The sequence below is a fragment of the Mastigoproctus giganteus genome, chromosome 3 (genome assembly GCF_048544385.1).
Source record: "Mastigoproctus giganteus isolate SK-2022 chromosome 3, ASM4854438v1, whole genome shotgun sequence".
In the NCBI taxonomy this organism is placed as follows: domain Eukaryota; kingdom Metazoa; phylum Arthropoda; class Arachnida; order Uropygi; family Thelyphonidae; genus Mastigoproctus; species Mastigoproctus giganteus.
Genome location: NC_143577.1, coordinates 7,482,074 through 7,494,095, shown reverse-complemented (window position 1 = coordinate 7,494,095; position 12,022 = coordinate 7,482,074). Strand labels below are relative to the sequence as shown.

The following is a 12,022-nucleotide window of genomic DNA, read 5'->3' as shown; positions in this document are numbered from 1 at the left end:
GTACAAGGGGTTTGGCAGACTGCAAGTGAAAATGGACATCATTGAGATTAGAACCGAGACCACATATATATTTGTGAAAAGGCCTAGGAAGTGTTTTGGGAAGTTTAGATCTTTCGCAGATAAGCTTACTCTATTAGTTTGACAATTCATGGTATATTCAATAGTAAGAAAAGTGGAGGGGACATGCTGTATGAAGTAATGAAATTTTTGGATATGGCATACATATGGTAAGAATATACCCAGATCCTTGACATAATGTGGCCTCGACAATGTCCCCCGCATACACACTACTCAGACTACCTCCAGTCATTATCTTGCAGAATACACGTAGCAAGATTATACACTAGCTGATCCGGAAGCCTCCTAGTGTGTTACCAATATGTTTGGTCCTATGTACTGACAAGCGGCTGGCCTGCGAACACCGTTTTAGAGCTGTACCCTCGAAATGCAAGGAAGTTTGGATCTTGCCATGATGTCCATCATAACCTAAAAAGACATCAGTCATACTGCATAATGGAAGAGATGGGGAAGGTCTGACTGGAACTTGGCTCTGGAGACCAAACACGGGTTCCACCACTTCAAGTCTCCGAAAAGCAAAGTGGTGGTATTACACTGGTTGAGGAGAGTCATCTACCACATATTGCTCAGAAAATGTCAGTGAAATCATTCTTGTAGGAATAGAATCCTTTATTCCACACTTCACTTTAAAATCTTGTCCTTTATCTAAACCTTGGTTTTCCGATAAATGTGCTACGACTATTCAAGAGAAGAACGTTGCATATCATAATTGGCTTGATTTCAATTCTTCAGTTTTATTTTCTGCCTACACCAAAAATTGTAAGGCATTTATTAATCAGTCCAAACTAGATTTTGAACAGGCTAAGAGTAGAAAACTTGCTTCTTGCCTTAATGGTAGCCGAGCTTTCTGGTGTCTTGCCAAAGCTATTGGCTGCAACTTTTGCCCATCTCTGTTCCCGCCTCTGTCAAAACTAGATGGTTCTTTTGTCTTAATGATCTTTTTAAAACACCTCCCACCAACATGCTCCATTCAATGCCTCCTGTGGTCTTCCATCAAAAGGAAGTCAGAAGGATTTTGAAGAGTCTTGATGCTAAGAAAGCTCCAGGTCCTGATGGTCTTTCTCCACTTGTTCTCAAAATCTGTGCTGCCGAACTTATTCCTGTTCTTTGCTGCCTTTTCTCACTTTCTTATTCCAAAGGTGTTTTTCCTTCTGGTTGGAAATTTGCTCATATCCAGCCAGTTCCTAAAAAGGGTGACAAATCCTTCCCATCCAATTATCGTTCCATTCCAATTACTTCTACTCTTTCTAAAGTAATGGAGAAATCAATTAACTGCCAACTCTTGAACTACCTAGAAACCTTTCGTCTGATCAACGATCGCTAATATGGATTCCATCATTGTCAATCCACTGGTGATATTCTTGCTTATGTTACCCATTTATGGTCAAATTCAATGGAAAAGTTTGGTGAAACACAAGCAGTTGCTCTTGATATCTCAAAGGCTTTCGATCATGTTTTGCTTAAAGGTCTTCTAAACAAGCTTCCATCTTATGGTTTGCCAACTGTTTTTAGTAATTGGTTATCCAGTTTTCTCTCTGATCGCTCAATGAGGGTGATGGTTGATCGCTCTCTGTCTTCTAACTTCTCCACTAATGCTGGTGTCCCCCTAGATTCAGTTCTTTCCCCCACTCTTTTCCTCTTGTATATTAATGACCTTCTTCCATTGAGTGGAAATCCTATCCACAGTTTTGCCGATGATAGCATGTTGCATTCCACTTTTCAGTTTGAGAAACCTTATCCTGCTCAATTAGCTTCAACTTCTCGAATATTCGCTACTAATTCCTTAAATGCCGATCTGCAGGTAATTCTCCATTGGGACAAAGACAGCTTAGTTGATTTCAATCCTTCTAAAACTCAGTCTTGTCTTATATCTCACAAAAAGGATTCTTGTGCTCCTATGCTTATCTTTGGTGACTTTCCAATTTCTAGACAAGATGATATATCTCTTTTGGGGATTAACCTGACTTCTAATCTCTCTTGGCACATTACAAATATTGCTTCCTCTGCATCTAAAAAACTTGGTTTATTCTTTTGCTCTCAGAGTTATTTTTCTTCTGATCAGCTGTCCACTCTGTACAAATCACAAATCTGCCCTACCATGGAATCATCATCATCATCATCCATTTTCAATCCACTACAGGATGAAGGCCTCTCCAGCAACTTTCCAGTTCCTTCTTTTTTGTGAAATGGCCATCCGTTTACTACCCACAAACTCATGAATTCATCTGTCCATCTCCATTATCGTATTCCAGGTTTTCTTCTAGCTTCTCTTGGGTACCATTCTTTTATTTTCTTAGTCCATCTGTCATCATGTCTTCGAGCTATGTATCCTACCCAAGACCATTTTCTTTCTTTAGTTTTGATTTACTAAAAACTAAAAATGTCCTTTACTTGAGTTTGCTGCCTAATCTATGTGTTTCTTCTCTTATCTAACAGTCTGATTCCCAATATAATTCATTCCATTCTTTGCTGTGTAGCTCTCAGCTTCTCTTCCATTCTTTTGGTGAGTGCCCAAGTTTCACTTCCATAAGTCATGGTGGGGAGTATACATTGGTTCATTATTTTAGGTTTCAGAAAATTGGGATATTGCTGCTCAGTATGTGACTATATTTCCTGAATGCTAGCCACCAAAATTTATTGTTCTCTTGACTTCCAGCCATTTATCATTATTACAGCTAATGACTTGTCTCAGATAAGTATATGCCTCCACCTTTTCAATTACTGCTGCTTCAATCATTATTTCCCTTTCTGTGGCATACTTGTTCATCATTACTTTTGTTTTAGCCATATTCATCTTTAGTCCAAAATCCTTACTAGACTAGTCCTTAGTAGTCCAAAGACCTTACTAACTCTGCATAACTGATTAAGATTTTCCTCTAATTCTTTTTGGATTGTGGCTTATGACTACAATGTCATCTGCAAATCATAAATGGTTTTGGTAGTCTCCATTCACATTGATTCCTTTCTGCAACCAGTCTAATCTTCTGAAAGCTTCCTCAAGGGCAGCAGTAAATAACTTCGGAGATATTGTACCTCCTTTTCGAACTCCTTTCTCAATTTTAAATTTACTACTGTCTTTGTCTAGTCTAATAAAGGAGGTAGCATTCTCATATATTTTCTTCAAAATCATAATATATGGAGTATCTATGCCTTGTCTTTCCACTGCCCGAAACATTGCCGTATGCTGTATGGAGTCAAATGCCTTTTCACAATCCACAAATGCCAGGCATAATGATGTTTTATATTCATTTGCTTTCTCCATTAGCTGTGACATTACATGAAGGTGATCCGTAGTTGAGAATCTTGAGTATATCGATATCAGAGTGTATCGATATCAGGCAACAACTCGGCGTTCTTGTGGGCCTATATGAGAGCTTGAAGGACATGGTGGATGCCCTCGAAGAAACTAAATTGAGGGACCCATCAAGCTCTCAGCTGCCCACATCAACGCCAGAGCTTGCACTTGGGCATCGCGTGCCACAGAGGCAACCCCCAAGGCAGAATGCGCTGGTCCCAAAGGAACTAGTAGTTGATGGTGACTCTATTGTCAGGGAAACGGGGAACATGCTTTGTAAAAAAGATAGGTGGAACAGGACCAGGGTATGTCTGCCAGGGGCAAAGGTTGATGACGTTGTAGAGCAAATATCATCTTTTAAGGGCACAAAAGGTGATATAGTTGTACACGTTGGCACTAATAATATTAAGAGTAGGAGACCGGCAGAATTACTTAACAAGTACAGGTCACTGTTGAACAAAAGCCGAGAATTAGGGTTGAATTTGAAAGTGTCTGCAATTCTGCCCAGACACGATAGGAGGGAGTATATGATGAGAGCCTTGTCGATCAATTCGGCCCTGGAAAGATTGAGCAAGGCTCAAGGGGTAGAATTTTTTTCAGCCTGGACTGTACTTGTTAACAGGAGAGATTGCTTCTACAGGGATGGGATACACTTAAATAGAAAGGGTGCAAGAATATTTGCTGATGCTATCGAGGCAGTGTTAGGTGGGTCGGAAAACTGCTAGCTTGGGGGGAGACAAAGACCAATAGATTGACAGTAGCCACTGGCAGAGGTGAAAGAGATTCTTGCACTGCTTCTATTAGAATGAGCAGAAGCCTGAAAAACAAGATGCATGGTATTTCAGAGACTGCTGGGAGCCATTGCGGTACAAGTAAACACATGGGTTGTGTTAGGGTAGCTAAGAATAGAAACAGGTGCAGGTATACTTGCGTGTACACCAATGCTAGGAGTTTAGTAAATAAATTTGATGAATTTGAGGTATTGCTCAAAACATCGAAGGCAGATATTGTTGGGATATCAGAGACGTGGTGTCACACAGATATAAGGGATGCAGAACTGCAATTTGGGGAGTACAACATCTACAGAAAGGATAGACAGGATAGGAAGGGGGGAGGGGTTATGCTATTAGTTAAGAAACACATAAAAACCAAGGAAGTCAAGCCAGTCGACATCGCTGGACAGTGCAGTGTTGAGTCAGTTTGGTATGACATAAGCATTGGGAGATCAAAATTGAGAGTAGGAGTGTGTTATAGGCCTAATGACTCTAATGAGTATAATAAGGAACTGTACAGGGAAATAGAGTGGGCCAGTAAATCAGAGAGTCTTATAATGGGAGATTCTAATTTCCCAGATATTGACTGGAATTTGGGAGCTGGTTACTCACACACTAGCAGGGCTTTTGTGGATTTATTGGATGATTGTTTTCAGCATGTTCGGGAGGCAACTAGGGGGAGTAATACTCTTGATTTGATTATCAGCAGTGATTCTTCATGCATTAAGAATCTGCAGATAAATGAACCACTAGGTGGCAGTGATCACAGTGCGCTGAAGTGGGATTTACTCAAAGAGGTAACTACCATTAGGGGTAAAGGGAAGGGTTATTGCTTCCGTAAAGGCGACTACGATGGACTGAGACAGTATTTAAATTCTATACAGTGGGACCAACTGATGATGTTACCAACAGCAAATTCAAAATGGGAAGCATTCAAAGAACTTGGAAGCTACTAGGAAGCTTATCTTCGAAGCTACTAGGCTTTACATACCAACTAAGAAATATTGTTCAAGGTTTAGGCCAAAATGGATGTCAGATGAACTAATGAGGCATATGGCAGAGAAGAAAAATGCATGGGATACTTACAAATTAACACATGACACAGAAGCCTATGATAGATACAAGTTGATATGCAACCAAGTTACAAAGGAGGTTAGGCAGGCGAAGGCAGATTACGAGAAATCCTTGGCAAGGGATGCAAAGAAAAACAGCAAAGAGTTCTTTACTTATGTAAATTCTAGAAGGAAGGGGATGAATCAGATTGGTCCACTTGATATTGATGGGTCAACTGTTGATGATCCTGCTCAGGTAGCTAACAAACTAAATGAATATTTTGCATCGACATTCACACATGAGGAGTTATTTAGCAAGGGGAATGCCAGAGGTGTATTCAACTCTAGCAGTAAGCTACAGAATCTTGAAATAACTGGGAGTAAAGTGGAGGAGAAACTGTTGAAGATAAACACAAGAAAGGCACCCGGGGTGGATGGGATCTATCCAGTTATATTAAAGGAGGCAGCAAAGGAAGTAAGCAAACCCTTAGCCATAATTATGAGAGCTTCCTTGGACTCAGGGGAGGTACCCATAGACTGGAAAAATGCAAATGTGAACCCAATTCACAAAGGAGGATCAAAGGCTGACACAAGTAATTATAGACCTGTGAGCTTAACTTCTGTTCCAGGAAAATTAATGGAGGCACTGGTTAAAGAAGCACTGCAGGATCATTTAGACAAGACTTCAGTTATAGCTCAGACACAGCATGGTTTTGTTAAGGGGAAGTCTTGCCTGACCAACTTGATTGGATACTATGATGCAGTCACAAAAGAACTGGATGCAGGGAATAACTTTAATATCATATACTTGGATCTTAGAAAGGCTTTTGATACTGTTGCACATGGAAGACCGCTGCACAAATTGGAGCAGTGTGGCATTGGAGGCAAATTGCTGCTATGGATAAAGGGATGGTTGAGGGGGAGAAGACAGAGAGTGGTAATCAATGGACACTGCTCATCTTGGACTAATGTTATTAGTGGAGTCCCTCAGGGCTCAGTGTTGGGTCCATTATTGTTTTCTCTATTTATAAATGATATTGATGATGGTATATCAAGCTTAATGTCCAAGTTTGCAGACGATACAAAGGTTGGCAGGGTTGTCAAGGACACTACTGACACTATGCTGCTGCAACAGGATCTGGAAAGGTTGAGCAGATGGGCTGAGAGGTGGCAAATGAAGTTTAACATTGACAAATGTAAAGTACTACACATGGGAAACAGCAACCCCAGAGCACCGTATCAACTCTGTGGTACTACACTGACAGTGGTAGAGAATGAAAGGGACTTGGGGGTAGTTGTGCAGGCAGATATGAAGTTCTCTGAGCAGTGCAGACGGGCTGCAAGAGTAGCTCATGGAGTATTGTCAATGATATACAGGAACTTTTCCAGCAGGGATAAGGAGGTGATTATTCCATTGAATAAGGCAATGGTCAGGCCACACCTAGAGTACTGTATACAGGTGTGGAGGTCTCATTTCAAGAAGGATGTAGAGCTGCTGGAACGAGTACAGAGAAGGGCAACAAGATTAGTGAATGGAACAAAGGGGTGCTCTTACGAAGAAAGGCTTTTAAGTTTTGCAAATTACAGTGTCTGGAGACTAGGCACCAGCGAGGTGATTTGATAGAGGTGTATAAAGCCTTGAATGGTTTAAGCATGCTCAATGCTAATGGGATTCTTCCTCTAGCTCAGAAAAATCACCTTAGAGGGCATAAATTCAAATTGAGGAAAGACAGATGTAGGATAGACGTGAGGAAATTTGCCTTTAGCCAGCGGGTGGTTGGTTGGTGGAACAGACTTCCATCTCTTCTGGTGGAGGTTGATAGCCTAAATAAGTTTAAGGCTCAGCTGGGCAGGTATTTTGAACGAACAGAGGGGTGAAGTGGAAGTGGGTTTTTTTTTTTTTTTTTGGCTGATGCTGCATAAGCTTGCTTTCTTGCATCAAGCCTCTACTAATGCTAATGCTAATGCACCTCCCAAGGTTTTTTTGCAGTACTTTTTTCCAAGCCCGAGGCGGGATTCGAACCCACGACCTTTGGGTTGCCAGGCAGGCACTTTACCCACCCGGCTAGCCTAGTCAGCAGTTGAGAATCCTGTCCTAAAGCCAGCTTGCTCTTTCGGTTGATTCTCATGAAGTATTCTTTCTAATCTGTTAGTAATGATTCTTGTGAACAACTTGTAGATGTGATAATTTACACTTTCAGATTTATCTCCTTTCTTATGCAGCAAAACTATTATTGCATTATTCCACTCCTTAGGTGTCACACCTTTTTAATGCATTTTGTGAAGAGCTTTGCCGGTTTTTGTGTTATGTCTCTTCCTCCCAATTTTAATAACTCTACAGTAACTTCATCTTCCCTGGGGCTTTCTGATTCTTCATTTTTTTCAAAGCATGTTCTACCTCATCAGGAAGGATATCAGGTATGTTGTATGTGTTACTAATTTGCGATCCATATTCCCCACTGCTGGCATCATTCCCTCATTCCTTGTATAAAGTCATCTTCAAATAGCAGAAGACTTTATAGTAGTCTTCTGCTATTTGAATTATGCCTTCTCTGCTATTTATAAGTACACCATCGCTATTCTTCAGTTTCAGTATCATTTGTCTTTCTATATTACTGAAAGTTAAACATAAAAGAGGCACCTTGGGTGGATGGAATCTATCCAGTTATATTAAAGGAGGCGGCAAAGGAACTAAGCAAACCCTTAGCCATAATTATGAGAGCATCCTTGGACTCAGGGGAAGTTCCCATGGACTGGAGATGTGCAAATGTATCCCCAATTCACAAAGGGTCATCGAAGGGTGGCACGAGTAATTACAGACCAGTTAGTTTAACTTCTGTTCCGGGTAAAATAATGGAGTCATTGGTTAAAGATGCATTGCAGGATCATCTAGACAAGACTGCAGCAATAATTCAGACACAGCATGGGTTTGTTAAGGGAAAGTCTTGTCTGACAAATTTGATAGGATATTATGATGTGATTACAAAGTAACTGGATGCAAAAAAGAATTTTGATATCATATACTTGGATTTCAGGAAAACCTTTGACACTGTTGCGCATGGAAGACTACTGTACAGATTGTAGCAGAATGGTATTAAGGGTAAGTTGCTACAATGGATAAAAGGATGGTTGAGTGGGAGAAGACAGAGGGTGGTAATCAATGGGTGCTGCTCTTCATGGACTAATGTTATTAGTGGAGTCCCACAGGATTCGGTGTTGGGTCCACTGTGGTTTTGTATATTTATTAATGATATTGATGAAGGTATATTAGGCTTAGTGTTGAAGTTTGCAGATGATACAATGGTTGGCAGGGTTGTTAATGACAGTAATGGCAGTGTGCTACTGCAACAGGATCTAGAAAATTTGGGCAGATGGGCCAAGAAGTGGCAACTGAAGTTTTAACCTTGACAAATGCAAAATACTGCGTATGGGTAGAAGTAACCCCAGAGAAACATACCAACTGTGTGGTACTACACTTAAGGTGGTAGAAAATGAAAAAGACCTGGGAGTAATTGTGCAGTCAGATATGAAGTTTTCTGAGCAATACAGACAGGCTGCCAGGGTAGGTTATGGGGTTTTGTCAATAATATATATGAATTTTGCTAGCAGGGAAAAGGAACAGTAAAAGCCTCAGGCTTCCTTGCACCATATGGCTAATAATAATAATAATAATAATAATAATAATAATAATAATAATAGTGTAGTGTAGTCTTCTAGATTCTGATCATCTAGAAGACTCTCAATTTCTGTGTACATTTCTTCAACCTCTTCATCATCATGGCTTGATGTTGGTGCATAAATCATTATAACCTTTAGCTTGTACCTCTTAGAAATCCTGAGTAGTAGTCTTGACACCTTTGGTGATATACTTTTGAATTCCAAAATGTTGTTGTGTTTTATATCTTTATGGACCAGAAACCCAACTCCACCTTCACTCCTTTCACTGTTTCCATTGATGTACAGCAGATTTCCACTTGATAAACTTATATGTGATTCATTTCTTCTTCTTGTTTCAGCCAAACCGATGATATTCCAATTCACATTTTCTAATTCCTTTTCCAGCTCTAATATCCTGTCTTCACTGATGAGTGATCTTACATTGTAGCAGGCCAAGTTCAGTTTCCGTGCATAGCAGCCTGGTCATACCCAGAGATTCTAAGCACCCTCTGCTTCCACTCTGATCCTCTCGCTGATGTAAGAGGAGGAGTGAAAGTTGCTGGGGACTGAGGGCCATTTGTTTTATCTTACTGTCATGTGCTGGAGGGTTTGGTCTTTTCCTCTTCACGCTGACCAGGCGTCTTGAAGAGAACCACTCTACACGTTCGTTGCCACCTAAGTGGCATAACAGGGAGGTAGGCCAATTGAAGGTGTGCATGAGTGGATTTTAGGGAGGTAGGCCAACCAGACTTCTAAATCTTCTGAAATAGAAAGATATTGGATCCATCAGTGTTTTAGACTGAGTGTCTGATAACACACAGAATGCCTGTTCCCCTCTAAGCCCCATGGGATATTGTTCCCAAATCTGGGGTGGTGTCCCCAAAACCTCTCTCTCAGGCTTCTAGATTCCATTCAGAAGAGGGCAGTTAGGTTAATTAATGACTCCTCTCTAACAGAGTCTCTCCATTCACTGTCTCATAGACATACTGTTTCTGCTGCATGCCTTTTCTACAGATACTTCCATGGGTACTGTTCTTCTGAATTGGCTTCTATAATTCCCCGCTCTCTCTTTCAAAACAGTCCGAACACGTGCTGTCACCAGCCAACATCCATTTACTGTCCAACTTCAAACTCACAGAACCAACTTTTCATCTTTCTCGTTTATTCATTCAATTGACATTTTCTGGAACAACCTTCCTTCATACGTATTTCCTGTAAATTACAGTCTACAGAAGTTCAAGTCTAATGTCAACAAATATCTTCTTTCATCTTCTCAACCTCCAACCCAAGCATGGTGCTAAGTACTATAGGTTTTAATATCTCTTGTGTTTCTGGTTTTCATAAAAAAAAAAATGTGGTGTGGGTGCCACATGTCGATCCCTGCTTACATTGGTTTACACCTGGGTGGTCACCCACAGCGTGCTTGCACACTAACAGTCCCACCATCGTGAAGGCGCAAACAGAGGATTTGGCTGTCACAGACTGCCGGACTTCACTGAAATTGAGTCCACTTGCCTTGAGTGTCACATGAATATCAGTTCCATCAGCATTTTAGACTCCCAGGTAGCAATTACAGCTTGTCCGGCATATCTGAGATTCCAGAACTTAACAGGTTCCTTGAGGATGTCTGCAACAACCTCAAGGAACCTGTTAAGTTCTGGAATGATATTAGAGTCAAATTCCATAAAATAACCATATACACCAAGGAGGCAAAAAAGGGAAACTAGGATATGGCTAGCATTTTGTTTATCTCCATAAAGCTTATTTTGATATATGAGACTTGTAAAAATAGCTTTTTTTCAAATAACTTTAATTAACTAACCTGAAAGTTCCCAAAAATATTAAAATTAAAATTAAAATGAATATTAACATTACATGTCTAGCAAATATTCTTATTTTAAATTTCATAACTGCCAGTAAAAATACATTAAATAACAAAATTACTTTAAAAGTTTCTACTACAGCTTACCTCCAAAGAGCATATAGGAAGAGTGGACTAATAACATAAAACTGCATGTCATTTGCCAAATACCATGACCATCCCATGCACTTGAAAAAAATAATGTACAAACATCTTATAACATTTACCAAAAAAAAAAAATAAAAAGTAATTTGTAGGTTAATCATGCTTACGTCTAACTAATATCTACAAAAATTAAGAGATATGTGAATTAAGAGGTATGTGAAGAGAGAACCAGTGCAATTATGAAAAGTAAGAAAGTAAAGTGTGTAAATATATGGTCCATAATGCTAGTAAATGCAAAGTTTTGCATTTACTGACATTATAACTTAATATCAGTATTTATCTAAGTCTTGTTGCAGCAGCATTCTCATTGTTAACAACATAGTCCACTTTATTAATACACTGGACTCCCGCTAGTCCAAACTAATTGGGACCGAGCCCTGTTCGGATTAGCAGAATTTCGGATTAGCCGAATAACGTACCCCAGATTTTAAAATGAATAAGGAGTGAGTGACGTTGATAGCTTGAAGTAATGCTTCAGGAAATCACAAGCTACCTTTGATGATGATCATTAAATCAGCGAAGCCGAGAGCGCTTTTAAAAATATGAACATTAACAATCTTCCAGTTCATTACAAAAGTCAAAAAAAAGTTTGGATGAACGGACAGCTTTTCATTGAGTGGTTTCATAATCAATTTGTCTCAGCAGTGAAACGTTTCAGCAATGAAAATGATTTGCCACCTTGCGCCATTCTCCTCATAGACAATGCGCTATCCCACCCAGACGTTTCCGAGTTTACATCAGGGGATATAAAGGCAGCTATCTTACCGCCTAATGTAACACCGTTATTACAGCCCATGGACCAGGGGGTGTTACAGTCTATCAAGCTTGCATACAGAAAGAAATATCTTAGGTCCTTGATAGAAGATAACACCAATTCACTTTCTTTACATGAGAAAATGAAACAAGTGAACTTAAAAGATGTTGTATATTGGGTTGGTGAGCTGTGGGAGGGTGTAACCGGTGGCAAAACATAGCATCTTCTAATCGATTTTCATCGTTACGTCAAAAGAAATTAACAGAGTTTGTTACTTCTGAAAAATGGCTTTTGTTCCTGTTTTGGTGTATAAGTATTGATCTGTAGTTTTAATAGGCCATGTCAAACACTGATTTATTAATTTTGTATTAGTACAGTACTACAATA

General features: G+C 39.8%; 1 protein-coding gene across 1 annotated transcript in view; it reads right to left on the bottom strand.

Annotated features, from left to right (window-relative positions):
• LOC150087636 (nose resistant to fluoxetine protein 6-like) overlaps positions 1–12,022 on the bottom strand; it is a 65,557-nt gene that overhangs the window by 40,485 nt on the left and 13,050 nt on the right. Inside the window, exon 3 of the mRNA XM_090369841.1 lies at positions 10,825–10,904. Coding sequence (XP_090225967.1) covers positions 10,825–10,904 — 80 coding nt within the window. The remainder of the gene's footprint in view (positions 1–10,824; positions 10,905–12,022) is intronic.